Source organism: Vigna angularis, chromosome 1 (genome assembly GCF_016808095.1).
Source record: "Vigna angularis cultivar LongXiaoDou No.4 chromosome 1, ASM1680809v1, whole genome shotgun sequence".
Classification (NCBI taxonomy): domain Eukaryota; kingdom Viridiplantae; phylum Streptophyta; class Magnoliopsida; order Fabales; family Fabaceae; genus Vigna; species Vigna angularis.
This window is the reverse complement of record NC_068970.1, coordinates 4,310,236-4,335,987: the sequence shown is the minus strand read 5'-3', so window position 1 is coordinate 4,335,987 and position 25,752 is coordinate 4,310,236. Positions and strand designations below refer to the sequence as shown.

Sequence of the window (25,752 nt, the reverse complement as noted above, 5' to 3'; positions counted from 1 at the left end):
TACTTTTTGCACTCCTTGATGTTGATCCAGGCAATGACAACCAGAAACCCTAAAGATCCAGACAAAAACAACCATTGTGAAAAACTAGATTAGAGTGATTCAAATTTTAACGATCCATATTGGTTGACTTTGACAGCATGATTACTCGCTAATCATGCCACATCCTTAGAAAGTAAATGACCTTGCTAGAACGATGAGAGTTCGCATTCCACGTTCACGTTACACTCATTAAATTAGACCACGTCACTGCCTCATTTTCAGTCTTTCAAATATTTTATTAATTATCATGAATGTAGAGTCTTGTACTAAATTTATTTTCAGTGATGACATCAACCATAGTTTTTCTAAAGAAGTGCATGTATTATCATTATCATGAAATAAAATTAAAAAAAGGAGCAATCTAGGAGATTGCAACTGATAGGTACCGGCGGTGGAATGAACACACTAACCGACAACACAATTTGAACCGTTGAACCCTCCGTTGCGGCGCCGCTCATCGGAACGAATCGTATGTAACCAAAATTCTCCTCGTTCATTAAAATACACAATACCATGACCGTCAGAGGAACTGTATGATATATGTGTTAGTGTTACGTTCCCGTTTCATCATTAACCATCATCATCATCATCATTATTATTATTATTATAAGTAGTTAATGATGGTGGTGTTTGCGGTAACTTCGTTGGTACCCGCGAAACCCTTTCCACCGCGCACGTTTCGCGTGTACAGGCGCAGAAGGCTCAAAATCAATTCCTCGCTTCCGCCTTCTCCCGCTCCTTTCGAGAATCTCTTCCGCAGCTTAATCGCGCATTATCCCTCCGTGAATTCGCTCGATTTGATAACTCCCGCTCTCGGCTTCGCTTCCGGCGCCGCGCTTTTCTTCTCCTCGCGCGCCAAATCCATCGCCGGCGATGGTCACCGTTCTTCGCTCTCCGACATCGGCGAGTGGCTCCTCTTTGCGGCCCCGACTCCGTTCAACCGCTTCGTGCTGCTGCGGTGCCCGTCGTTGGTGTTCGAGGGGAGCGACGCGAGCGAGAGGCACTACTTTAGCGGGAGGATTGAGGTGCGGAGGGGGAGAGAGAGGGAGGGCTTGGTGGAGGAGCTGAGATATCAGAGGGTGTGTGTGAGTGGTGCTGATGGAGGTGTGGTTTCTTTGGATTGGCCTGATAACTTGGACTTGGAAGAGGAGCGTGGATTGGACTCCACTCTCTTGCTTGTTCCAGGTACGCCGCAGGGTAGTATGGACGCCGACGTTAGGTTGTTTGTGGTGGAAGCTCTGAAGAGGGGCTACTTCCCTGTTGTCATGAATCCCAGAGGATGCGCTGCTTCTCCTCTCACCACTCCCCGGTAACATTAATAGCACTCTTTTCTTAAATAAGTATTCTTAGGTTAGGCTGCTCAGAAATTATTCATTCTAGTTAATTTATGTGCTTAGTGGTATGATATGTTGCATGTACGGGGTCGTATATTATTTGGCAGGCTGGTTGTTTTAGGAATTAGTGTGGTTGAAAACAAGAGTAGTGACAGCAACACCCTCTCTACTCTAGCACTTTCTTGCGTAAAAAAAAAAAAAACTAGCATACTCTAGTGTTATAAGTCTTCTCTTCTCGCTATGCGTAGATATGTAGGAGAGTCATTGTAAGCTACATTGCCCTGAAATATACAAAGAGGCTATTTTTTTTATTCAAAACCCATTTGTAATCCATCACGAGGACACAACTTCACTGCTGTGTTGGGAGACACTTCACGCTGATGCTCTTTCTAGCATACTCCATGTTACTTTAGAGCTTATGACAAACTAAAAATCTTAAATAGGATTCATTAAGTATGAAGTGAGAGTCGTTGTGAATTTCAATAAATTTCAGTAAGTGAAGATAACGAAGTTCTTTTTATAGGCTTATTAGATAACAAAGTGAAGAATGTGTTAATTACTGAGTGGGATTTTAACAGCTAAATAGTTTTAGATATGCGTGTGTTTCAACTAAAGGGTTATATACTTCTCCCTCTTTCTCGTCTTTCACCAATCCTGGTATTCGGAATTTGTTTGACTTAAATGCATCCAGACTGCCTTTTTCTCTTTACAGATTTGTGGCAAAGATAAGACAACGGTAACGACTTCTTAAATACTTGATTTTCTGTAGTTTATTTACAGCCGCTGACAGCGATGATATCTGCACATCTCTAACGTATATCAGCAATGCAAGACCATGGACAACCTTGATGGGTGTTGGCTGGGGATATGGTGCAAACATGCTAACAAAATACCTTGCTGAGGTTGGAGAAAGCACTCCATTGACAGCTGCCACATGTATAGACAATCCTTTTGATTTAGATGAAGCTACAAGGTCCTCTCCTTATCACATTGTTACTGATCAGAAACTCACTAATGGACTGATAGATATTCTACAAGCCAATAAGGTAGATTAATTGCTTTCAATCTTCACCCACCTGTGTCTCCTTTTCACCCAGCTTGCATCAAGATATCCCGTGCAATCTGTTTGTGTGATCATACATATTTTTATCTGTTATACTTGAAATACTCTTAATGGCTGCAATTATGACTTAGTTAGACACGTACTAATTCTGTAGGCACTATTCCAAGGCAAAACCAAAGGTTTTGATGTTGAAAAAGCTCTTTTGTCAAAGTCTGTACGTGATTTTGAAGAAGCAATATCTATGGTATCTTTTGGGTTTGAGGCTATAGAAGATTTTTATTCAAAATCCAGTACAAGAAATATGATCAGGGATGTTAAAATTCCTGTTCTCTTTATACAGGTACCCATGCCACCATCTCAATTAATCGCATCCTTTGCATTTTGCTAAGTTTTAATTTATCAACAGCTGTATTATTTTGGGAGAAAATAGTATACTCCTAGTTACTCACAACACGCTGCAGAATTGTCTGCAATCGTATTTTAGTGCTTATGGCTACTAGGATAGTGAAACAATTGCAACTTCATTGTATTAATACTAAAGTGTATGACAAAAATGGCAACGCAAATCACGTCAGGTGTAATTCCTATTTAGTTCTGCTAGTTTTTTATTCCTTATGACTTATTTTTGTAATCCTTTGGGCATTAAGGTTAGAAAAAGAAATATATTATAAGCATTGATACAATTTTGAGGTATATTAGTTTTTGTTTCTATTATTAATTCTTTTATGCATACATGCAAATGCAAAAAGTCTTATATAAGAGGTATATTTTATCAGAGTGATAATGGGATGGTTCCCGTATTCTCAGTTCCAAGGAACCTGATTGCTGAAAATCCATTCACAAGTCTGCTCCTATGTTCTTGTTTGGCACCTAGTGTTACGGATACTGACATGTCTGCTTTATCATGGTGCCAGCTTCTAACAATTGAGGTAACTATTTCTCTATCTAAGGAAAATATGATAAATATATGATGATATCATTTTTATATCAAATGTTTTGCGGTACCCTAGAAATTTTTTGGAATCAAGTGGAGAGACTCGAATCCACAACCCATCCCTCTCTTTCTATTCTTACTACCAAGTATCCCCAGAGTATCCTAGATGAGCTTTTAAGATTTATTCTTCTTTTATTATGGTTTGTTTGCTTACTTAATTAGGATCTTTGTAATTATAGACATATCTTAATAGAAAAAGATTTATAGGCAAATCATATCATGTACAAAGGAATAAATCTCCTGTAGGTATTTGCATTTATTGCAATTAGCATATATAAAATGGAATCTATTGTGTAGTTCAGACACACAGATTGAGCAACTGTATGCCTCTCTTTTCTCTCTTTTAACATGGTATGAGTTCCCTTAATCTGTGAGGTAGAAGTTTCTTTTATCATAATTAATTTTTTTCCCTTGTGTTGAATGTGAGATTTTCAAGTATATTCTTGCAAGTGATAACCTGAGAAGTTATACATGTAGTGGCTTACAGCAGTAGAGTTGGGACTCTTGAAAGGCCGTCATCCTCTTTTGACAGATATAGATGTTACCATAAATCCTTCCAAAGGACTAGTTGTTGTAGAGGAAATAAGGTCAAACAAGGATGCTAAAGTTGGAAAACTGTTGAATCTTACTCGGTCAGATGCATTTAATGGATACTCTATGGTGGATCCCAGTAATGATTTGCTTGAAGAAAATAAGAATAACACTGGCCTCCAATTTAGGTCCCAACAACGTCTACAACAGAACTTTGAGCAGGATGATATGAGCTTACATGTAAAAGATGGTCCATCACAGCAGACTAGCTCCAGTGAAGCAGATTTGATTGAAGAGCAGAATGTTGTCTCAGTTGATAATGTTCAAGTTCTACAGACAGCACAGGTGGTAATAAATATGCTCGATGTTACCATGCCTGGTACTCTAACAGAAGAGAGGAAGAAAAAGGTAAAACATATAGTTTCATTGCTAGGTGTCAGTTTTGGGTTTGGAGATCTCGTTTCCTGTTCTCTCTTAGTGTCTTATTGACTTTTCTGTTAAAAGAAAAGGGCAGAGGGACAACTTGCAGGTATGCCCTCAACAACATGTGAGTGACAGGACCGGGGGGTGGGGTTGAGGACTACAGTACTAGCTTTTTTCTCATATTTTAATTTTCTAAAATGGATTACAATTCATTTCTCAGCAACATGTTCTTTCCTTATACTCCTGGTGAATATTTGCCGGAGGGGATTTCCCAGGAATCTTGTTTATTCTGTCAGTTTGGTCGAGAAATAAATTTTTAAGTTGGAATATTTATAATTTGGATTGGTCTGTACCTATTTACATTAAATCCCGTAGCAGCTGTGGCTAAAGATTTTTTTTTTTTTGTGTGGTTTCAAAACCTGTAAATATTTATAGAAATGGAATACAGAAATAGCCAGGATTGGATGCAATGTTTATCTAAGACTTAACCTTGGGTAAAAGTTTTAAGGCTTCTGTGGGGTTTCAAAACCTGTAAATATTTTTCGAAACGGAATAGAGAAATAGGATTTGATGCAATGTTTATCTAATATGTAACCTCAAAGGTAAAAGTTTTAAGGCTTACAAGAAAACATTGTCAAAATAACTTATGCGTACAGATTCTTTTATAGATAACAGATACATTTTAAATGACTATGGGAATTTGTTTCTTGCTGTTTATCAAGCATTTTAACAAGAACTTTGGTACTTTTCTGCTGTTTGAAGGGAATGTAACAAACTCTTTCCACTTTTTTATTTCATGAAATTTCAAAGCTTGTTAAATTGTTGAGAATAAACTAAATTAGGCTCTCATTTTCTACATAAGTTGTTAGCTTCTCAATTTCTGTGAACTGTGAGTGTCTGTTTCATGTTGTTAAGAACATGTAAAAACAATAGTTACAATTCACTATTTGGGCTTTATTTATCCTTAAATGTTTGGTAAGTGACTACTTGGTTTTCACTATTCTATTTTTATGTAACATCTGAAATAGTTTATCTAGATCTTTTGCTAGTTTTAGAATTTTGTAATTACAGTGTCACTTGTTACAAACTTCCAGGTATTAACTGCTGTGGGTCAAGGACAGACACTTATGAAAGCTTTACACGATGCTGTTCCAGAAGATGTCCGTGGAAAGTTGACAGATGCAGTGAGTGGAATTTTGCATGCAAAGGGCTCTAACTTGGAGGTAGATAGAAGTGTGAATGTTTCTCAGTCTCCTGAACCATTAAAAGGGAAAAATAACCAAGAAAAATCCGGAGTATTAGATTCAGAAGTTATGGTTGAAGACCAGCCCTCTGTGAATCAGATGAAAAAGGCTAGTCCTATGGATGGTTCTGATAAGGCTCCAGGTAGCATTGGCGAGCTTGCTGAAGGAACAGAAGCAGAAGTTATTCCCATAGAGACACCAAATTCTACAAATTTAGCCCAGTCTCAAGCATTAAATGATGAAGTTGGTTCTTCCAGTCCTACCAGGAAAGAAAATGAGTCTAATAACAATAATGACACAAATGAAGAATTGAAAGGAAAAGCTGTTCCTAATGTTGATTGTAGCAATAATGGATTTGAAACAGGTTCTACACTATACAATCCTTGCCATCCTAATGGAGCAGGTGGCTTTGAATCAGCATCTGTGGGCGAGCAGAACAGCCAAGACAGTGGAATCACTCAAATAGACCTAAAGGAGGAAAATAATACCTTAAAGGATGAACAGAAAAATCAGGGTTTTTCTGTCAATCATAGTAAAAATACTTCAACTGACACAAAAGAACCCTTTTCACCTTCTACGTCGGAGGAAAATAATTCCCAGGAGGATGAACAGAAAAATCAGGATTTTTCTATCAATCATAGTAAAAATACTTCAACTGAAGCAAAAGAAGAACTCCTTTCACCTTCTATGTCCTCAGAGCCCCCAGCAATGGAAAGAAAAGGTAATGACAACGAGAAAAAAGATAACAAGAATGCACATGTTGCACCTCAGACCAACTCCAGTAATTTAGATTCTAGAGCCCCTGCCTTCAGTGTTTCTCAAGCATTAGATGCCTTGGCCGGTATAGATGATTCCACCCAAGTGGCTGTTAATAGTGTTTTTGGTGTGATAGAAAATATGATATCTCACCTTGAGCAGAGTTCAGAAAATGAAGAAGTCAAGGATGGAAAAGATGTTGAACACAAGATAGAAGAAAAACAAAAGAGTAATAGCCAAAGAAAGGATTCCAACACATCTACTGATCCTTCGGTAGATGATCACCATAATGAAAAGTACTTGAATAATGGTTCTTGTCATACCGAGGAACAACCACCTCAAAATGTTAGTGAAATTAGTGGGAATGGTGTATTTGATTCTCACAGTTGTAAGTCTAACCATCACCTAGTCCAGAAGGAAAGTAACAGAAATACTCAACTGATTGACAAAAGATTTCTTATTGATAAATGGGATGGACCCAGACAGGTCGATAGGGTGCCAGAGTTCCTAGCTGCAGGTTCATACGGAGGCTCTCCTTACAATGAAAACCTCTGCAAATATCTAGTTTCAAAGATTCCTATCAAACCACTTGATTTAAACACGACAACTGCGTTACTACTAGATTATTTCCCAGAGGAAGGTCAATGGAAACTCTTTGAACAACCACAAAACGTGGATATTGCTTCTTCTAATACTGAAACTGGTGGGGTGGCTGCGTTGAAGGCTCTCTCATCTTCAAAATCTTCTAATGCAGAGCATTATATTGAACCACCATATGTAATATTAGATTCTGGAAACCAACAGGAACCTGTCAAAGAGTTCATTACAACAGATACTGAGAACGGAATGACAGATACCAGTGTTGATAGGTCAGATGATTTGATACAATTTGTGAAAAGGAAGGTGTTACATTCTTTGAAGAGAGAAGTTGGTCGAAAGCTGAATGCTGCAGAAATGATAGAAATGAAGTCAGATCTTGCTGAAGATCTGGAACATGTGGCAAATGCAATTTCACAGGCTGCTCTTCATTGCAAGGTGCAACAACTAGATACTGAAAGTCAAGGTCTAAATGTTGAGGGTGCTATAGAAAAGGTTGGTTCTCTTGAAGGGGAGCATATTGTTAGCATAATATCATCCTCTGTTCAGCAAACAAACTGTCTGAGAAAAGTAGTGCCTCTTGGTGTTATTGTTGGGTCCATCTTAGCTTCCTTGAGGGAATATTTTGATGTAACTACACTTCATGATGATCAGATTAGATCTCTGATCCACGATGATGAGGGAAAACCTAGCAAAAAGAGTCATGGCATTGGAGGTGCAAGAGAGACAGATGGTGAACTTGAAGAAAAAACTAGTTTGGACCATCCTATTCAGACGGAGACAGTAGATGTAGGAAGTGCATCGGAAGATACAAGCAAAAATACTGTCATGGTTGGTGCTGTTACTGCTGCTCTCGGGGCTTCTGCTTTACTTATGCAACAGAAGGTATTATTTTCAATTGCTTCAGATGGAAATGGGATGAATAACAGTTTACTACTTTAAAATTAAACAGGCAGTTGGATTTAAGTAGAGTTGTCAGAGTTTCAAACTTAAAACTGCTCTATTCCAGGATTTCCAACAAGAAAATGTTACTGCTGAGAGCTCAGCCTTGAAAATGGAAAATCCCCATCAAAAGGAGTCAGATCAGCTTCAGGAGGAAGCCTTTGATAAGAACCAGAATAACATAGTCACAAGCCTTGCTGAGAAAGCCATGTCGGTTGCTGGTCCAGTTGTACCTACTAAAGAAGATGGTGAAGTGGATCAAGAAAGGTCTGAATACACGTTTAATAACATCCAAATGCTTCACTGCTTTTCTTGTTGTATACGTATTTAACATGACTTCCCTCCATTAACAGACTGGTTGCGATGCTAGCTGATTTAGGACAGAGAGGTGGATTTTTTAGGCTTGTTGGAAAGATTGCTTTGCTGTGGGGTGGTATACGTGGAGCAATGAGTTTGACAGACAGGCTTATCTCATTCTTACGTATTGCTGAACGCCCTTTATTTCAGAGGTAACTTGAATTAGAGGTGTTCAATTCATCCTATGTTACTAAGTAGTGCTAATAACTCCAGCCTTTCCGTTTTTGGAATTACTGCTGGTTGAAAATGGATGCTGCTTAGATTTAATATATCATAACCTGTTGAATTACAGGAACAGATTTAAAGAAAAGATAAAATTTAGAGAAGGAGAAGGCCTTCTTATTCACTGTAGCTTTTTCAAAAGCATCCAATGTAGTTCTTTCTAACATGCACTCAAGTAGGAGTGTATATCTTCCCTAGGTTCTGCTATCTATATGGTTAATAGCCAAGAGTGTGACTTTTATCTTTATATAACTCTCAAACTCTGCTTTTTTTTCTCTTCTAGGATTTTTTGGTTTGTTGGCATGATCCTTGTTCTATGGTCTCCTGTTGCCATTCCATTACTTCCAACAATTGTTCAGAGCTGGACCACAAAGACTTCGTCCAAAATAGCTGAATTTGCTTGCATTGTTGGCCTGTACACTGCTATAGTGATACTTGTTATGTTATGGGGGAAAAGAATCCGTGGATATGAAAATGCATTTGAGCAGTATGGGCTGAACTTGGCATCACGACAAACGGTAAATGTTAGAGATAAAAACTAATGGACAAGTCCTAGGACATTACTTCTAAGTTGTCACTCCTGTTTTTGCCTTTGCTTTCCTTTTTTGTTTGAAATATATATGTTAAAATTGAAACTATGTGTAGCATTAACTCAATATCATAGATAATCTCTACAATGATGTAGAAAATGACAATGAAGAATATGCTAGAATTTGCTTTGGGTTGTGGGGGACAGTTGAGGAAACACTTGTTACGTTTGTAATAACTGCATGTTGGAATTTAGCAAATGGAAGTGATACGAAAATGGTTCTGCTGTGTGCATTTAATAGGTAAACTAAGATGATACTCATTAAAATATTTACAGTGGTTCTTACTTGCTCTAATTTAAATGAGATTTATTGTTAATGCCCAACATTTACATTTTACTTTAAATTGAAAAAGAATGAGATAAGAATAAAGAGAAACATGATGTATAAGAGACTCGTAAGCAACATTCTTCCCTTCTGTAAAGTCAATTTGGCTTCATACTTGCTGTGTTGCTTGTCTCGAGCTGGAATTAATGCTCTGGATCCCCTTTGGCACATTCTTTTTTCTCCAATTTTTGAATGTGAATAGAGCTTCAGGAAATTTGAATTTTTATTGAACATATTGTTCATTAGCATGTGACTTTATTCTTAAAGCAAGCTTATTGTTGCAGCTATTTGAGTTCTTGAAAGGTTTGGTTGGTGGAGCCATCTTCATTTTTTCAATCCATGCTGTGAATGCATCTCTTGGTTTTGCAAGTTTCTCTTGGCCTCATATTCCAACATCTTTAGATGCCATAACATGGCTAAAAGTGTATGGACGTATGAGTCTGGTAGTTGTTCAAGGAACTGTGATGGCAACTGCTATTGCACTGGTGGAAGAATTGCTTTTTAGATCATGGTTGCCCCAGGAAATTGCAGTCGATCTTGGATACCATCAGGGAATTATCATTTCAGGGATCGCATTTTCTTTCTTGCAGAGGTATATCCTCTTTTCCGGAATCAAAATTTGTGTACTGTATTAATAAGTTCCATCTTTTAAATTGGTAAGGCCTGATTCATTTATAGATTAACAATTTGCCTAATTTGTTAAAAACATGAAAACCAATTTGGGCTAAATAGCAGTGACGACTACAGAAAAGTTGTATGCATAAGAACAATTTGTGAAGTATTATCACTTGGAAAGGGTTAACTATATGAGGGGAAAAAGATCTTTGTTGAATTGACTAAAATTAAAAACAGTACTTAGGTATATATATATATATATATATATATATATATATATATATATATATATATATATATATATATATATATATAGAAAACTCTTACCCGTAGAGTAATGATAGATATCTAGTACCTTGCGGTACCACAATCATAATGATTACAAGATCTTCTTGTGTTTCAGCAAAATATTTTCTCCTAACTCAACATAATCCTCTACATCCCTATATACTAAATGTTAAAGAAGTAATGGAAGCTAATGTTTATGGTTCAGCTCTCGTTCCCCAGTTAATCCATTTAAGGATCAAGTCTTGCTTATTTAATTAATTAGACTGTGTTTTAATAGTTTATCATACGTGTTAACAATCCAGCTAATTGCAATCAATAGAAAACAAAGACAAACTCTTGGAAATTAAGTCCTTGTTCGATCATACAAAACTAATTTATTTGGTGAATTTGTCCAAGTTTTATAAGCTCTTTTTAAGTCATATATCCAAAGACTCTAGTTAAGACGAGCTAAGGGTGACTGCATTCTTTCTTAAACTTTCTCCATTTATGTGCCTGTAGGTCAAAGCATTCTTTCTAAACTTTCTCCGCTTCTGTCTAGTTCTTCTCCACTTTTTGAAGTGAGATGTGTCCTTTTAATGAAATATCCCCTTTTTCTTTTCTAGCTTTGTGTTTGTATTTAGCTGACTATATTATAATCCACTGTCATTCTCTGTCAAAATCTGATCTTTTCTTTTATGGAGTTTTCAGGTCTCTGCAATCAATACCAGGACTTTGGCTTTTAGCTTTGTCTTTGTCAGGTGCCCGACAGAGAAACGGAGGTAGCCTCTTCATCCCTATCGGGCTACGCACAGGAATGATGGCATCCACTTATGTGCTGCAAAATGGTGGTTTTTTAACATATCATAATAAGTGCAACCTTCCTCTCTGGATAATAGGGAATCATCCTTTTCAACCGTTTAGTGGTTTAGTTGGTTTGGTATTTTCTTTATCATTGGCTATACTTCTCTACCCCAGAAAGACTTTACAAATAAAGGAAGCTCGGGAATAAGTAAAGAATTTAGTAGTAATATATCACTACAGTTTTGAATTTGGCGATGCTATCGTGTTAATATGCCAAAATTGGAGGTGGCCAGTGGCCATTTTTGATTGTACTATATTTGTACTATTAACTGGGGAGTAAAGAATGAGAAGAAAGCAATTGACGGCCAACAAAGAAAGATAGAACTTAGGAACCTTAAAAGCTTCAATTCTGAGTATCTTGTAAAATTCTCATGTGGAACCTAGAGGTAGGCACCAATCATGATGTGGGTTTTTAGATTTATAGATTATAGGTATAATGTACAAGATGAAAGTAGAAAAGCTATAAGTTTGTACATATGTTTTGTGTTATATTTTGTAGTCCATCATCCAATCAAAGTGTACAGTAGGTTAACTGTAGGTTTTGGTAGTTGCATCACTATTTTATCAGAACACAAAATGATGCAGAGGAACTAGGATATAGCCTGGGTAGATATAAGTGCTGTTTTCGTTTTCTTTCTCCTAAATCTGCCATTTTCAATGGCATATTCAAATTGTAACACTTGTATTGAATGATTTTGCAAAAAAATTGAAATGTATCCTTGTCCTTGTCGTAACATCATTTTCCGCTAATAAATGTGTATTTTGATTTTAATTTGCCTTGTTCATGAGACTTTTTTTTATTGTTATAAAATATCAATGTCATAAGTTTGTAGATTTTACATATATACATACATATACATATATATATATATATATATACATATATATATATATATATACATATATATATATATACATATATATATATACATATATATATATATATATATATATATATATATACATATATTATTCAATTTGTTTATAAAACTATGATACTTCAGTTCTTAATTAAACTCCAATAGTAAAATAATTTGGCCAAAGGTACTAGTGATAAATTAATTTACTTTTTTAAGAAATTTCTTACCATCACATAAGTGGCATGAAAACAAAGCATTACAAATGTCCATAGGTATTGCGTTTGCATAAGCTACTTGAAATTAATTCTCGGTTCTTACATGCAGTATGCCCATAGTTTCTCCCATATTCTTTTAGAATATATCAATTTTTTAAGTTTAAATAAATTTCATAACATAATTTGAAATAAAATTTATTTTTATTATATTGGTTTAAAATATGAATAAAAAATAAAATATAAGTTTAAAATTTCACAATATTATTATTATTTTATTTATTTATATTTTTTATTTGATTATTTATTATTTTATTTTTCTTATAACTAGTAATAAATATGATAAAAATAATCTAAATTATTCTTAAAATATAACAAGATTTATAATAAGTAAAGATTTGATAATGAGGTATGATCTTAAAGATTTAAATAAGTAAATATTTATATATTACTTCTTAACAATAATTTTTATCGTCATTAAATGTTTATTTTCTTATAATCAATTTAGAGTTTCTTATAATCATTTTTTTATGGAAATAATCATTATTTAAGCACATATTGTTTAAACATAATTTGGGGCAACATATAATCTATTTATATACCTTTGATAAAACCGTATCAATTTCAAAGTGTTTCCATCAAGTTGTTTAAATATTCAAAATTTAGTTACAATTAAAAAGTTGTGCCAATTCTTTTTTATTTCACAAAATTAACTTCTACATGTTATTTTTAATAATTATATGTAATCGTAAATAATTATTAATTTAACGTAGCTTCAAATTCCATTGTTTTATGTATTTTAATGTGTAATTATTTCATCAAATTCAAGTTAAGTAGAAATAAACCATCAAACATGTTAAGCATTTCGTTAATGATGAAAACGAAAAATATACGCGCCGTTGCCGGGGATCGAACCCGGGTCGTCCGCGTGACAGGCGGAAATACTTACCACTATACTACAACGACTTTGATGTTTAATGCTCACAAATGTCAATAATTAGAATAATAGTACATGTTAGTTATTTATTAAATTGTTTCTACTTGTTCTTAGTGACTCTTTCATTGAAGAGCATAAATGGCTACCTGCTTAAATTTGAACAGCTTTCTGTGTAATTTTTCAGATTATGATTAGTTTTGTTTGAGAAATTACTGCTAAAACTAGATATAAGGATTTATCGTTTTTAATGCTGTCATTTGGTTTTTTCCTTCCTTTTACATGTTGGCCTCTTGCCTATGAATGGTCAGTAATGAAGCATTATTTGTGAATTGTGATTAAAACTAAAACGTTTTTTTTTTTTTTACATCTTCTGCAGATGGATATTTCTTCCTGGATTCAGAAAATAACAAGAGAAAAAGTGAAGGAACTAATGCTGAAGGGATAAGTGCTACCTCAGGGGATTCAAACAAACAAAGATTCGGAAGCATATAACATCCTAAATAAATATTTCATCACTACTTATCTTGCTTGATAGTAAAGTTCTTTGCTTGATAAAAAAATAGTATTGATGTGGCAATTTCTATATCATATCAAATATAAATCGTTTCCAGAAAGATCCAATTTGATGACAAAATAGTTCAGAAGAAAATGTTTCTCCCACTGTATGTGTATGACAAGAAGGAAGCAAACAAAAAGGTTAGTAATTTACTGGTATCCTTATTTGACTAATTAAAGTGAGAGCAACAGAGACTGTTAAGTTTATCTTTGTTTTGCACTAGGCCCGTTTGATTAGAGGGCCCAAAAAAATATACAAAATTTGACGTTCACGTCCATTCCCAACAACTCTCATAAGATTTTATTCATAAATTGGTAGATACTTCTTCGCATGACCAAAAATATTCGCTTGAAAAGGAGTTTCTTCACCGATTGTTACTCCAGAATTGTATACTTATGCAACAACCAGATTTGACAAGGACAACTAAATCTTTAAATTCTAACGTCAATTTTCCCTTTCTTCCTATTCATAGACAACAACGGATGAAATTGCAGGAGTCCCTCTTTTCTCATACAAAATACTATTACTTATTATCATTATGTTTTTTTTTTTATGGTTTTGTTTTGAGTTTATTAAAGAAAGAAAGTAAAGTTAAGGGAAGGATAAGATGGAGACGACAAAGTAAGAAGGCACGGCTTAAAAAAACTGAATTGATGGGCAAAACACCCAAAGATCCAAATTGCAAAAAGAAAAAAACAAAAGAGCTTTTTTTTTTCTCTCCCTCTCTCTTCTTATCGAAACTTAATCACAGAATTAACATGATGGACATTATTTATGAAACTCAAGTACGACAAACTCCAAATGAGAAAGAAAAAGCCGCTTCCTCCATTTCTTCATCCTCAGTTTACTCAACAGCAAGGGGCACAGACTCAGCCTGAGGTAATAAAAACAACGAAAAAATAACATTAGCAAGCTGAAAGACATCGCATAATGTTCCATAATATGTAACATACTAAATAAACATACCAATTTGCGGTACTTGAGAGCATAGAACATCTCAAGATAGCGCCGACTCTCACGGCGATCCAGGTTAGACACATGCTTCCAGAAACCATACACACCGGTGAGGGTGAGAAGCCTCTGGGAGTAAATTTGCCATGTGTACCTGTGGAACAAAGAAACAGGTTAACCTCTGATGAAGCCTTTCTGGAACAAAGTTCTTTTTTTTTTGTTAATTTTTTGCTTACTTCTCTTCAATACGTTGGAGACCGGCTTCAGAGATCTTGTCCCAGTGAGATGGGTCAACCTTGACCTTCTCAAAGAACTCAACAAGGAGGTCAGCAGCACGGTCACCGTGGTAAGGATCAATGTGGAACCCAGATTTTCCATGGACGATGATCTCGGCAGGTCCTCCATTGCATGTTGCAAATGTTGGCAACCCACAAGTCATGGCCTCAACCACTGTCAAACCAAATGCCTCGTACACTGCAGGCTGCACAAACGCACCCTTGGTGTCGGCGATCACACGGTACAGCTCTCCATTCCTCACACGGTTCATCTGAGACGAAATCCATCTGAATTGCCCGTTCAACTTGTACGTCTCGATCAGGCTATACATCTTCTTCATCTCCGCCTTCTCTTCCAAGTCCTTCGACTCCTTCCTCCTGTCTCCGGCAACGACCACAAGGTTCACCAACTCCCTCAGCTTCGCGTTCTTACCGTACCACTCCACGAGTCCTGTGATGTTCTTCACGCGGTCCAACCTTGCCATGGTGAAGATTATTGGCTTCGTGCGGTCCTTCAGCACACATCTGTCTCAGACAAAATGATATCACAATGTTGAAAGTGATGTCAATTTGATTAAAACCTTGCATGGTATGATTAGATAAGACAAAGGAAGTGAGAGGAGAAACTGACATGTGTTCTTCGTTCTCGACTGAACTGTAGAGAAGCTCTTCGATTTCGGGGTGGAAAGAGGTCAACCTGCGGCTAGTTTCGGTGTGGGAGAAGTAAATGGTTTGATCAGCTCCGGGAGAGACAATGTTGAATTTTGGGTCGAAGACATCAATACCGTGCACAACACGGTAGAGTCCAGGAAGGGTGAAGGCTGTGTGAGACTCATACTGTCCAACAGTGTCCTTGCTGTAAATGATTGAAGAGATTTGGTTAGTTAATCAGTAAGAAAATTTGGTGAAAGAACAAAATTACAAAAGGGGCAACTCACCTTCCAGCAATCTCTTGGAATGTACTGGTGATGATGAAATCTGTGTGGTTCATGGCAAATAGATCGGCTGTGAATTGGCAAGAGAAGTGATATCTCTCTTCCAGTTTTTTCCAGTAAATGTCGGATTCAGGGTATTTGGTCTTCTCAAGTGCATGAGCAATGGTACACTACATGGATAAAGATAAAATCTTAGGCCTCTGAGTTCCAATATATATATATATAGTTATCACAACTTTAATCAGATAGTTGTGGACCAACCTGAGTGACACCTAATTTATGTGCCAACAAAGAGGCAACAATGTTTCCATCACTGTAGTTTCCAACGATCAGATCTGGCTTGCCTTGCAACTCTTTTGCAAGCTCATGAGCAACATCCTGTTAACAAGAGACAATTGATTAGAGAAGTGAAAACGCATCAAAATGCTTAACCGGTGTTAAATTTATACTGGGGTCAAAAGTTTACCTCGGTGTAAGTTTCCAAGTAGGGCCAGACTTCGAATCTTGAGATCCACTTGCGAACAATTCCGTTCTCAGTTCTAAAGGGAACTCGAAGAATGTGAGAGTGTTCAGTTCCAAACACCTTCTCAAGACGTTGGCCGCAAGTAGTACCTACTGCATCTGGGAGAAGACGGGTGATCTGCATTTAACAACATCCACAAGCATCAATTAGAATAACATATCCACATGCCACACACACTATACACCAGTAAGCTTGCTCATAAGACTTCAAAAATCTATGTATACTAGGACATACGATGAGAATACGAGGAACAATGTCCAATCCTTGTTGCTTAATGCGATGGAGCATCTCATTCTCCAAAGCACGAACTTGATCCAAGATGTAAACAACCTGACCACCAGTGTCAGGGTATCCCAAGACATTATCTTGGGCAAAGTAGCCATGGGGAGAAAGAATAACAACATTAAAGACCATAGGGATTCTTCCAAGGAAAGTCTCAAGGGTGCACGGATCAGGGGCCTCAAGAAGATCCAAGAGAAGTTGAATTGACTCGAGTACACGCTCTGCGTTGTCACCCCACCCTCTCTCCAAACCAATCTCCTGGAACTTGTGCTCAAATGCTGAGTAGGGGGTTTCGGGAGGCACTGTGCCCAGATACTCCTCAGCTTTCCTCAGAACATGTTGAAGAGCATCCGGGTTTTGAATTCTGTCATTCAACATCAAAGTCTGCATACCAACAACAAAATCAGTCAGCAAAATCAATACACACACACACACAAGACCCAACACTAAAACCATAACAAAAAGAACGAACTAACTACATGCCTTGAGTCTAACATGTTAGAGAAACTGTTGCCACAAACATATTAGATTTGAACTCCAGATCTGGTAACTAGACATGGTACAAACATGGATGTAGATACTCAAGTCATTGAACTACTGAAGAATGTGTCTAAAGCAAATGCATACACTTCTCACTGCTTGCTTTACTCTAGTTTAAAGGCCAGAAATAGATCCTACCTTTCCCTTGACGCTGTGAAGCCTGAGGAATTCCAAAAGTGGGTGCAAGCTCTCCTTGTCATGGAAGAGTTTGGCGGAAAGGTGACGGTTGAGGAACTGCACGCCATTTCCAATTGACTTGTTAAGAGTTGGGCGGGGGAAGGATGCGGTAAAGGGTTCAAAGTCCAACTCAAGCACAAAGTTGCCATTAGAACTGCAATAAGAGTGAGAGAGACGTTTACAAACAGTGTAAGAAACATAAGAAGTGCATCACTTAAAACAAACTCGAGCCTTTTCTTCACCTTCCATCAACAAGTTCCTCCTTGAAGCGCAGGTACTCAGCAGGTTGCAACACCTCAACAACTAGAGCGTGCACATTCACTCTCAGGTACTCCCACACACCAGGCCTTGGACGAACGGCCAGAGCAACCCATGGTGGCAAAACTATGGCTTCCTACAACATACAAAGAGAATAAACAACGAAATGAGTAAACCAACATAACAGACCCCACAAATTATAGCTAAAATCCTCCTATTCAAAGCTCTAAAAGAATTAGTTACCTGAGTAGACCTCAAAACTTCTCCAAAGGCACCATCAGTAAGCTTCTGTCTGCTCTCCTCGGGGATTTCCTCAAACTCGGCGATGACCTGATGGTGTTGCAAAATCCCCTTGCCCTTGCCTTCGATCCTGTCAAAATTCCGTAAATTTGTTAGTGTTACACGATTTGCTTCCCCACATATACGTAGTAGAACTTTCACCACCTTTTTACGAGACAAACACAAACACAAATTGAGCTTCCTTGAACTAACTCACTGTCTAAACACAGATAGTGGAACTTCCACTACCTTTAAAGAGAGAAAAAACACACACACACACACGAATTGAGCTATTTAAAACAAACTCATTGTCTAAACATAATTAGTAGAGTTTCCGCCACCTTTAAGGAGAGAAAAAAAACACACAAAAACTAAGCAACCTTAAACAAACTAACTGCTAAAACCCTTTGACCATAAAAGAACTTTTAAACCAAAAACTGAAATTATGAGTTTACCTTGATAGAAGGGCCAGAATTTCGTTCCTGTTGGCAGACAGGGTTTCATCAAGCCTCTCACGGAGACTGTGAACACGGGTCAAACGATCGGTAGCCATTGCCTTGGAAGATCACAGGGAAAGACTTCAACTGCAACAACAAAAAGCGTTGTAGGACACGGATCAAGGATGTAAAAAACATGTCATCACGAAAAACCATTAATCTCGAGTTATCACAGAGTCAATACCCCAAACAATTGATCAAACAATAAATAAAAACATAAAAAATATTCTACATAACTGGATTGGATTTCAAGACCAATACCACCCACCCCCACCAACCAATTGTCCACAAAAATACAATACCAGATCTTCCACTTTTTTCTACTGAGATTTCAACCTTAAACAGTGCTGCAGAAGAATAATTGAAAGATGCACTTTCTTTTTCCCCTGTCACCAACTTGTCCTTTTAAATCATAATTACATTAATTAATTAGAACAAGAATAGCAATTAGCAACCCACCAAAGTGGTTGAAATAAAGTCCTGTGCTTGACCTATTGTTTTTAACATAAATTGAATATTCCACTCAAGGCTTAGCTTAAACCTCTCATAAGTCTCAACCGTTCATCCCGAAGAAAAAAGAAGACTTTCTTTAGAATTTTTAATAACAAGAAACCAACAAAGAAATCCTGGGTTCGAGGCCAGGCTGTACAAAGTGCTATATTAATTTGTTTTTTTTAACACAGAACATGCATTCAAGAGTATAATCTAGTAACCGGTTAAGGATTAACAAAAAATCAGACCGACAGGATCATCCTCCCCACAAACCGAATACAGTCTAAGAACAAGTTTTTCTGAGTAAAATTGAACAGAGTGGACCCAGAAACAGAGTTGGCGTAACCGCACCACCCCATGATATTTTATGGCATTATTAGAGACCCCGTGTAAGAGGATGGAGTCTGATCCATTGGTTAGAATAGAATGAACATTCAAGAATATGAAAAACACTGGAAAGTGGAAGCGGTGAACTGAGCACCGAAACAGGGGAGAGACAGAACAAGGAAAAGAAAGAAAGAAAAAGGAACGGAAAAGAGAAAGAGAAAAAGAACAAACAGTACTTACGAAAACAAAATGAACGCAAAATAGAGAGGGGGGTTACAAAGAGAAGAAGTGAATGAATGGAAACTGAGGTGGTGGCTGCGTCAATTTATAGACAAGAGGAGCACCAAGCAGAACGGGAATTTCACATATGCAAAATAAATAAATAAATTAAATAAAAGCTTTAATTAAGTAAGAGATTCACCAAAGGTCAAAAAAAACTTTATCTATCTTCTTTCCTACTCCACCGAGGGTGGTTGAGTAAATGCACAGGGTATAATAAAAGTATATTCTTAGTGTTGCAGCAAAATTTAAATAGAATTATTAGAATATGCATTCTTACAGTGATTACTCTGTGCCACGTCAGGTTTTTATTTTATTTTATGATATATCTTTACTTATACTATGATATTATTGAACTGTATTTCATCTGATGAGCTGGATCAGAATGATTTTATGGTACAATAATTATACTCTTTTACTGTACGAAATGTGGCTTTTTTTCCGTGCAATAAGGCGTTCTTTAATGTAGAACAGATAATTTTTATTTGAAAGTTAGTGCAGTAACTGAACATAGCCGTGACTGTTTAATAATAACGTTAAATGTGTAATATATTATATTATGCCGAAATTAATGTCATTCTACGATCAAGCTTTGTGTTTGTCTTAGGATCATAAATACTTCGAATGCATAAATCCATGTTTCAGAAAACCGTGTGCGCAACAAATCAGGGTACTATTGCATTATGATCCGTACAACTGTCCATTAAAACGAAATAAATGCAAATGTTACAAATTAAAAGAAAAAATGCATTTACTATGGTGCTTGATGTCCAAGAAATTAATTAAAACGAGTGATTGATAAGTTTTATCTTGTGGACCAAATATTACCTATTTTAATCATCATAACTGCTTAGACATGAAGAAAGCAAAAATCATGAGAGAAAGTGTACTATCCCTTAATTACTCATGTACGAGAGTGTTGTATACATTTTACTCGATTCAATTAAAGTTAAACGTGAAAACCTTTTGTTTGATTCCTAACCTTATGTGTTGTAAGCTTGGTTTATATACATTTAATACTAAATGGACGCGTAATTAAGATAAAAGTATTAATTTTAGAATAATCACAATGAAGTAGCAGCATTAAAATTTTGAGGCACGGATAAAATTGAAATGCTGCGCTCGGATCACGTGAGATTGGAAGGTAGAAGTATCACGTGAGGTGTAAGTAGTTTGAATTGGTGCATACGAAAACAAATAAAAATGGTGGGTGCATTGTGATGTTCGTCACAACAGAGCGCAAAGACTTTTCGATTTTTATGTGTCTATAAATAATAAATAATAAATAAAATTGTTATAAAAGTAAAATAGAAATAGGTGTATATGATGAGAGAGATCTTGTGAAGAATATGCTCTGAATTAAAAAAGTCAGATCAGTAGCCAGTGATGATTACTATAGGACAATTCACCTCTCATGCAAATATCGAAAATACCAAATTTTGACGTTGTAAATAATATACGTGTTTCCATTATAAATCTCAACTTGCATTTCAGATGACAGAACCAGGAGGAGGAAACAAAGCTGTTGTTATTACTATTTATTATTGATGGAGTGAAACAGTGAAAGAGTGAGAGAAAAATGTTTGAAAAAAATAGAATGATATACATTGAGTTTTAGATGAGTGCCTAGCGACTTCCAAAATTAACCTAAATTTACCATATTCTAGTAGTGGGGTATTTGAAATTTTAAGAAACAGTAGTGTTTGTAATATTTTATAGTTTGCCTCGAAAAGAACCATTCATTATTACAGGCATGCCAACCTTGGTGTGGTTTATTTGTTGTTTTCAGAAACCACTTTTGTCTGTCACATCTACCGTTCTTGCACTCTTTCAATCTCTCTCCGACTCATCGTCTCTGTTTTTAAACTCATATCCTTATCCATTTTTCCCCACTCGTTCGTACCTTATTATTTTCTTCTTATTATATTATACTAAGTACTGAAATTGCAGCCCTAATAAACAATTCTTATTTCTTTAATCACTCTTAGGATTGTGTGGTTCCTGTAGTATTTGACTCAATGCTGTTGTCGCATCCTCTAAACTGCTGATGGGATTGTTTACATTACAATAATAAACTAGTGTCATCAATGCTGCTATTTAAAGGGAACTCTTACCAATATGTTTCTACAAAAATAAATCACTTCTAATTAAAATTCATTTCGTTTATGAAATTAGGTTGGTCTTATTCTTTACTTTATAATGATTGAATTCTTTTTTTTCCTGTGTTTTTCTATACTTACTCATTGACTTTATGTGTAAGAATGGTAATTTAAAAATCGGGCAAGTAAGTTTAATTTTTTTTTTTTGCTTATCTTAAATGTTTTCTACCTATGTGTTTACTTTGACCAATGTGAGTAGCAAACAAAATTCTAATAAATTGATAAATGGATAGAACGTCCTAAACAAATTTTATGCCATTATAAAATCGTAACCGTTGATAATAGTTCTAACAAGAAGACTAAAACTCATTAAATTTGTTTTTCTGAAAAAAAAAAGATAAAACTTACAGTTTGTTATTAATTAAATCAAAACAATAACCTACAAAAACAGTCTAGCGATTAAATTAAACCATATTTAATGAGTTAGATTGGTGAAGACAAGTTTTATTCGTAAACTAATGTCATTTAAAAGTTAACTAAAAAAATAATAAAAGTTTGTTATAGTGATGAATTTCATACACATAAAAGTTCTCCTCCTTTGTATTAATATCAATATTACAGTTGTAGATAAAAATAAAACTTTATTGTCATATACTTACCATATAAAAGCTTTATTTATAGTTTTCCAATCTTTTATTAAGACATTAATTATACCTTTACAGCGATATTTTAAAAGTTTAAGTTTTGTTTCTGCATATTAATATATCTGTATAACATGTATGTTACATTTAAAGTAATATGTGCAAAGCTACCAAATCTATCATGTAATTTTTACTAAAAACTTCCATTATAAGTACAAAATATTTACTGATTTTATTAGTTAGAGTCTGTCGAAGAATTGTACTTATTACCATGTTAATAAGTTTTCCTTTCTCAATATATTTTTTTAGATGTGAAACTCTTTATTTGAATAAGTTACCTCAAACATTGCACTTAATACGTACATTTAAATATTAGAAAGTGTGTAATAAATTTAATTGAATGATTAAATATTTTACACTTAAATATTACAATAATAATTTATTTAACAAAGTCTTGTGTGTGATTTTAGTTTGGAATAACAATGTAGATAGGTATAGCTGGCCGATTAGTAAATCTAAAAGAAAAGTACTTTGTTATTTTAGTTCCTATATCCATTTAGGTTTATTCTACATAATAGTTTGTGTGAACCAGTCACGCACGAAAGACTGACCAGTATAACTATAAAAGATAAATTTATCTTATTTTATTTTTTAATAAAAAACTCTCATTTTATTGTTGTTATCTCTTTACTTTATATTTAAATTTTTAAGTCAATTTGTTGTATGCATTTAATAATCATTATATATATATATATATATATATATATATATATATATATATATATATATATATATATATTTTATGAAAGGTTTAATTTTTACATGTTTATTTAATAGAGATTTTATTCTTATGTTTACTTAGTTTTTTTCAATTTCATTATCAAAATCATTCATGAAGTACGACAAAATAAATATATATAATATTAGAATAAAATTATTATTATTATAAAATTTGTATAAAATTTCATTGCATGTGAAAATTTGTTAAATTCAACTAAATAAAACACTATAAGGATGAAAAAACTAATGAAATGTAATCATTCTTGTATAATTTTTTATTTGAATCAGATCTAATTTTAACGTGAAATATTTTTATTTATTAAGTAGAGGATGAAACTAAAAATACATGGTATCTCATTTTAATGAAAAAAAGTAATAATATATATCACACAAATTTGTTCATATGAATAGATTTATATATTAATTAATGAGTTTAACTGCACATTGAAGGAGTTAGTCAATAAGATACATTATATTAATATATTTATATTTATTTATATTTTTAGCAAGTTAACTTTAAATATTTTTTAATATTATTATATATTTTTTTGAAGGTGAACTCTATTTTTTCATGTTTTATTATTTGTGTTTCTATAAAATCTGCTATTTATATTTATATAGACAAATTAAATTTCTAAAATTATAAATTATTTTTAACATTGATTTTATTCGAAACTTAGTTATAAATTTAACTATTTATTATTTTTTTCTCGATTTCTAATTTTTTTTAATAAACATACAAACAAACATTAACTCATATATAAGCACTTCAAAACTAGTTTGTATACTGTTTTACATGAACAAATTTGTTAATTTAATGATAAATAAAACACTATAAGAATGCAAAATCTAATAAAATATACACATGACAATAAAATTTTATCTAAACTAGATATGATTTTAATGTGAAATATTCATATTTATTAAGTAGGAGTATGAATATATATAATTCAAAAAAATTTAAAACTAACTATGAAAATAACACAGTATCTTTATTTTATTATACAATTTTAAAAAATTTATATTAAATAACTAGTTTGATAACTTATTCTTTATACACCTTCAATTTTTTTAAAATAATTCAAAATATAAAACATATTTAAATTTTTATTTTTATTTTTTAAAATAATAGCATTTAAAGTAAGAAAAAACATAAGCATACCTCTACACCTACAGTGAAACACTAAAATATAAAAATAGGAATGGAAGTAAATTTTAAGCAGATAGGTGCAGTGGAGAGGATGAGACAATAGATTGATTAAATTAATGAAAAAAATTAAATTTGCAAAATACTTTATTCGAGGACGTGCCGTTCTCTTGTTGGAGAAACATCTATACTTTAGATATGCTATATGTCCCCTTCTACTTCATCTCATGTACATCACAATTTTATTTAGATAATTTTGCATGGGTCTTCCGTATAACACGTGTCGCTTGGTGGCGAGTTTCAGATATCCGACGTGTCACTAACCACCGACACCACTTTTGCCTTGTTTGTATTTTCTTTTGGTACCCTCGTCAAGGCTAGTCAATTCCTCATATTGTTTAAAGCTGTATCCTTTTACAATATCTCTCTAATCAGGATTTTAAGATCCTCTAATCACGAAAATAAAATATATTCAAAAATAAGAAAAAAAATCACCTCTAAAAAAATTGTATGATCCTCAAATTAATAAGAACGTACAAATACAAACTAAAAAAAATATATGAAATAATAAGTACAAAAATGCGTCATGATATTTCTGAACAGATATTATTGAATAATTGAATAATTAATATAATTAATTTACATATTATATATACTTATTATCACTAACACACGTAAATTGTTATAGTTTTTTATATATTATGATTATATTTATCACGAAAATAATATGATGGTTCAATATTATATTTTAGTTTGGATAGAGGAAAATTATAAAATAAGACAATTAAATTTTAAGTATTTTATAAAATTGAATTTTTGTTACTTGAGTGTTCATTTTTAAAAAAAATATATATTAGATGTTTAAAATTTTAGTTGAGTTTTCATTTTAGAGAAATTGAAATAAATTTCAAAAAGTATATGCGTAATTGTATCTTCAACTAATTCATTTTTAAAGTTTTAAATTTATAAAAAGACTAGTTATTAATTAATGTTAGATTATTTTAAACCAAAGTTACTCTTCTAAATGAAAAAACAGAAAATCAATATATCTGTTTGATTAGACATGAAATAATTTAATTTAATAGTATTTGTACTTCATACAAGACCGATAGGTGTAATGCGTGATCAGCGACTCCTTCAAAACAAAGTCAATGTAAACTTCTAAGATCAGAATTACGAATTAAATTACATTAATCAAGTAAAATAATGATTATGCAATTAATCCATTCAATTGAACACTTAATTAAATGTCAGAGTATATTTTATAAATAATCCATCCTCTTACAAAAATAATATTCATGAGAACATTATTTATTTTAAATTTAAATATTATTAAATTTTATTTATGAGAACTTAGCACAAATAATATTTGATTAAAAATTTAAAACATGAAGCATAATAATGTTTCTAAGGATTAAAATTACATAATTTTTAATTAGGGAATGTATTTATTTTAATACAAGGAGTGTAAATATGAGATGGGTAGGGTTGAGAGAAAAGAGAACATGTGGGGAGGGAGTGGGTGATTTAGGACAATTTTGTGGTG

At 34.0% G+C, this 25,752-nt stretch overlaps 2 protein-coding genes and 1 non-coding gene across 6 annotated transcripts; 1 reads left to right on the top strand and 2 right to left on the bottom strand.

The window, feature by feature from the left end:
* Window positions 1–326: 326 nt before the first annotated feature.
* On the top strand, window positions 327–11,889 carry LOC108344657 (uncharacterized). 3 transcript variants are annotated; one of them, XM_017583100.2, is made up of 11 exons: window positions 327–1,348; window positions 2,143–2,419; window positions 2,591–2,776; window positions 3,213–3,365; window positions 3,908–4,369; window positions 5,479–7,866; window positions 7,991–8,190; window positions 8,277–8,432; window positions 8,786–9,020; window positions 9,701–10,008; window positions 11,007–11,889. In XM_017583100.2, the coding sequence occupies exons 1-11, from the start codon at window positions 657–659 to the stop codon at window positions 11,305–11,307; spliced, it is 5,358 nt and encodes a 1,785-aa protein (XP_017438589.1). In that variant the 5' UTR covers window positions 327–656; the 3' UTR covers window positions 11,308–11,889. The 3 variants fall into 3 exon arrangements, with proteins under 3 accessions (XP_017438589.1, XP_052727761.1, XP_052727762.1); XM_052871802.1 differs by having other exon boundaries at window positions 1,207–1,348; window positions 2,154–2,419; XM_052871801.1 differs by lacking the exon at window positions 2,591–2,776 and having other exon boundaries at window positions 328–1,348.
* Window positions 11,890–13,125: 1,236 nt separating this feature from the next.
* TRNAD-GUC (transfer RNA aspartic acid (anticodon GUC)) lies at window positions 13,126–13,197 on the bottom strand. Its single transcript has one exon. It is a non-coding gene; the product is annotated as a tRNA-Asp (tRNA).
* A 1,149-nt stretch (window positions 13,198–14,346) lies between these two features.
* Window positions 14,347–19,646, bottom strand: LOC108343245 (sucrose synthase). Of its 2 annotated transcripts, XM_017581396.2 has the most exons (13): window positions 19,501–19,646; window positions 18,400–18,528; window positions 17,909–18,035; window positions 17,650–17,801; window positions 17,369–17,561; window positions 16,643–17,074; window positions 16,352–16,525; window positions 16,147–16,263; window positions 15,889–16,055; window positions 15,582–15,806; window positions 14,912–15,475; window positions 14,691–14,829; window positions 14,347–14,598 (listed from the first exon to the last, which is right to left on the bottom strand). In XM_017581396.2, exons 2-13 carry the CDS (start codon window positions 18,495–18,497, stop codon window positions 14,569–14,571), a joined length of 2,418 nt encoding a protein of 805 aa, XP_017436885.1. In that variant the 5' UTR covers window positions 18,498–18,528; window positions 19,501–19,646; the 3' UTR covers window positions 14,347–14,568.
* Window positions 19,647–25,752: the final 6,106 nt, after the last annotated feature.

Coding starts and splice junctions, on each gene's coding strand:
- LOC108344657 (XM_017583100.2), top strand. CDS start 657: ATGATGGTGGTGTTTGCGGTAACTTCGTTGGTACCCGCGAAACCCTTT. Junction 1,349..2,142: donor TCTCCTCTCACCACTCCCCG/GTAACATTAATA, acceptor GATTTTCTGTAG/TTTATTTACAGCCGCTGACA. Junction 8,433..8,785: donor GAACGCCCTTTATTTCAGAG/GTAACTTGAATT, acceptor TTTCTCTTCTAG/GATTTTTTGGTTTGTTGGCA.
- LOC108343245 (XM_017581396.2), bottom strand. CDS start 18,497: ATGGCTACCGATCGTTTGACCCGTGTTCACAGTCTCCGTGAGAGGCTT. Junction 17,075..17,368: donor TTCACAGCGTCAAGGGAAAG/GTAGGATCTATT, acceptor GTTGGTATGCAG/ACTTTGATGTTGAATGACAG. Junction 14,830..14,911: donor CTCCAACGTATTGAAGAGAA/GTAAGCAAAAAA, acceptor TTTGTTCCACAG/GTACACATGGCAAATTTACT.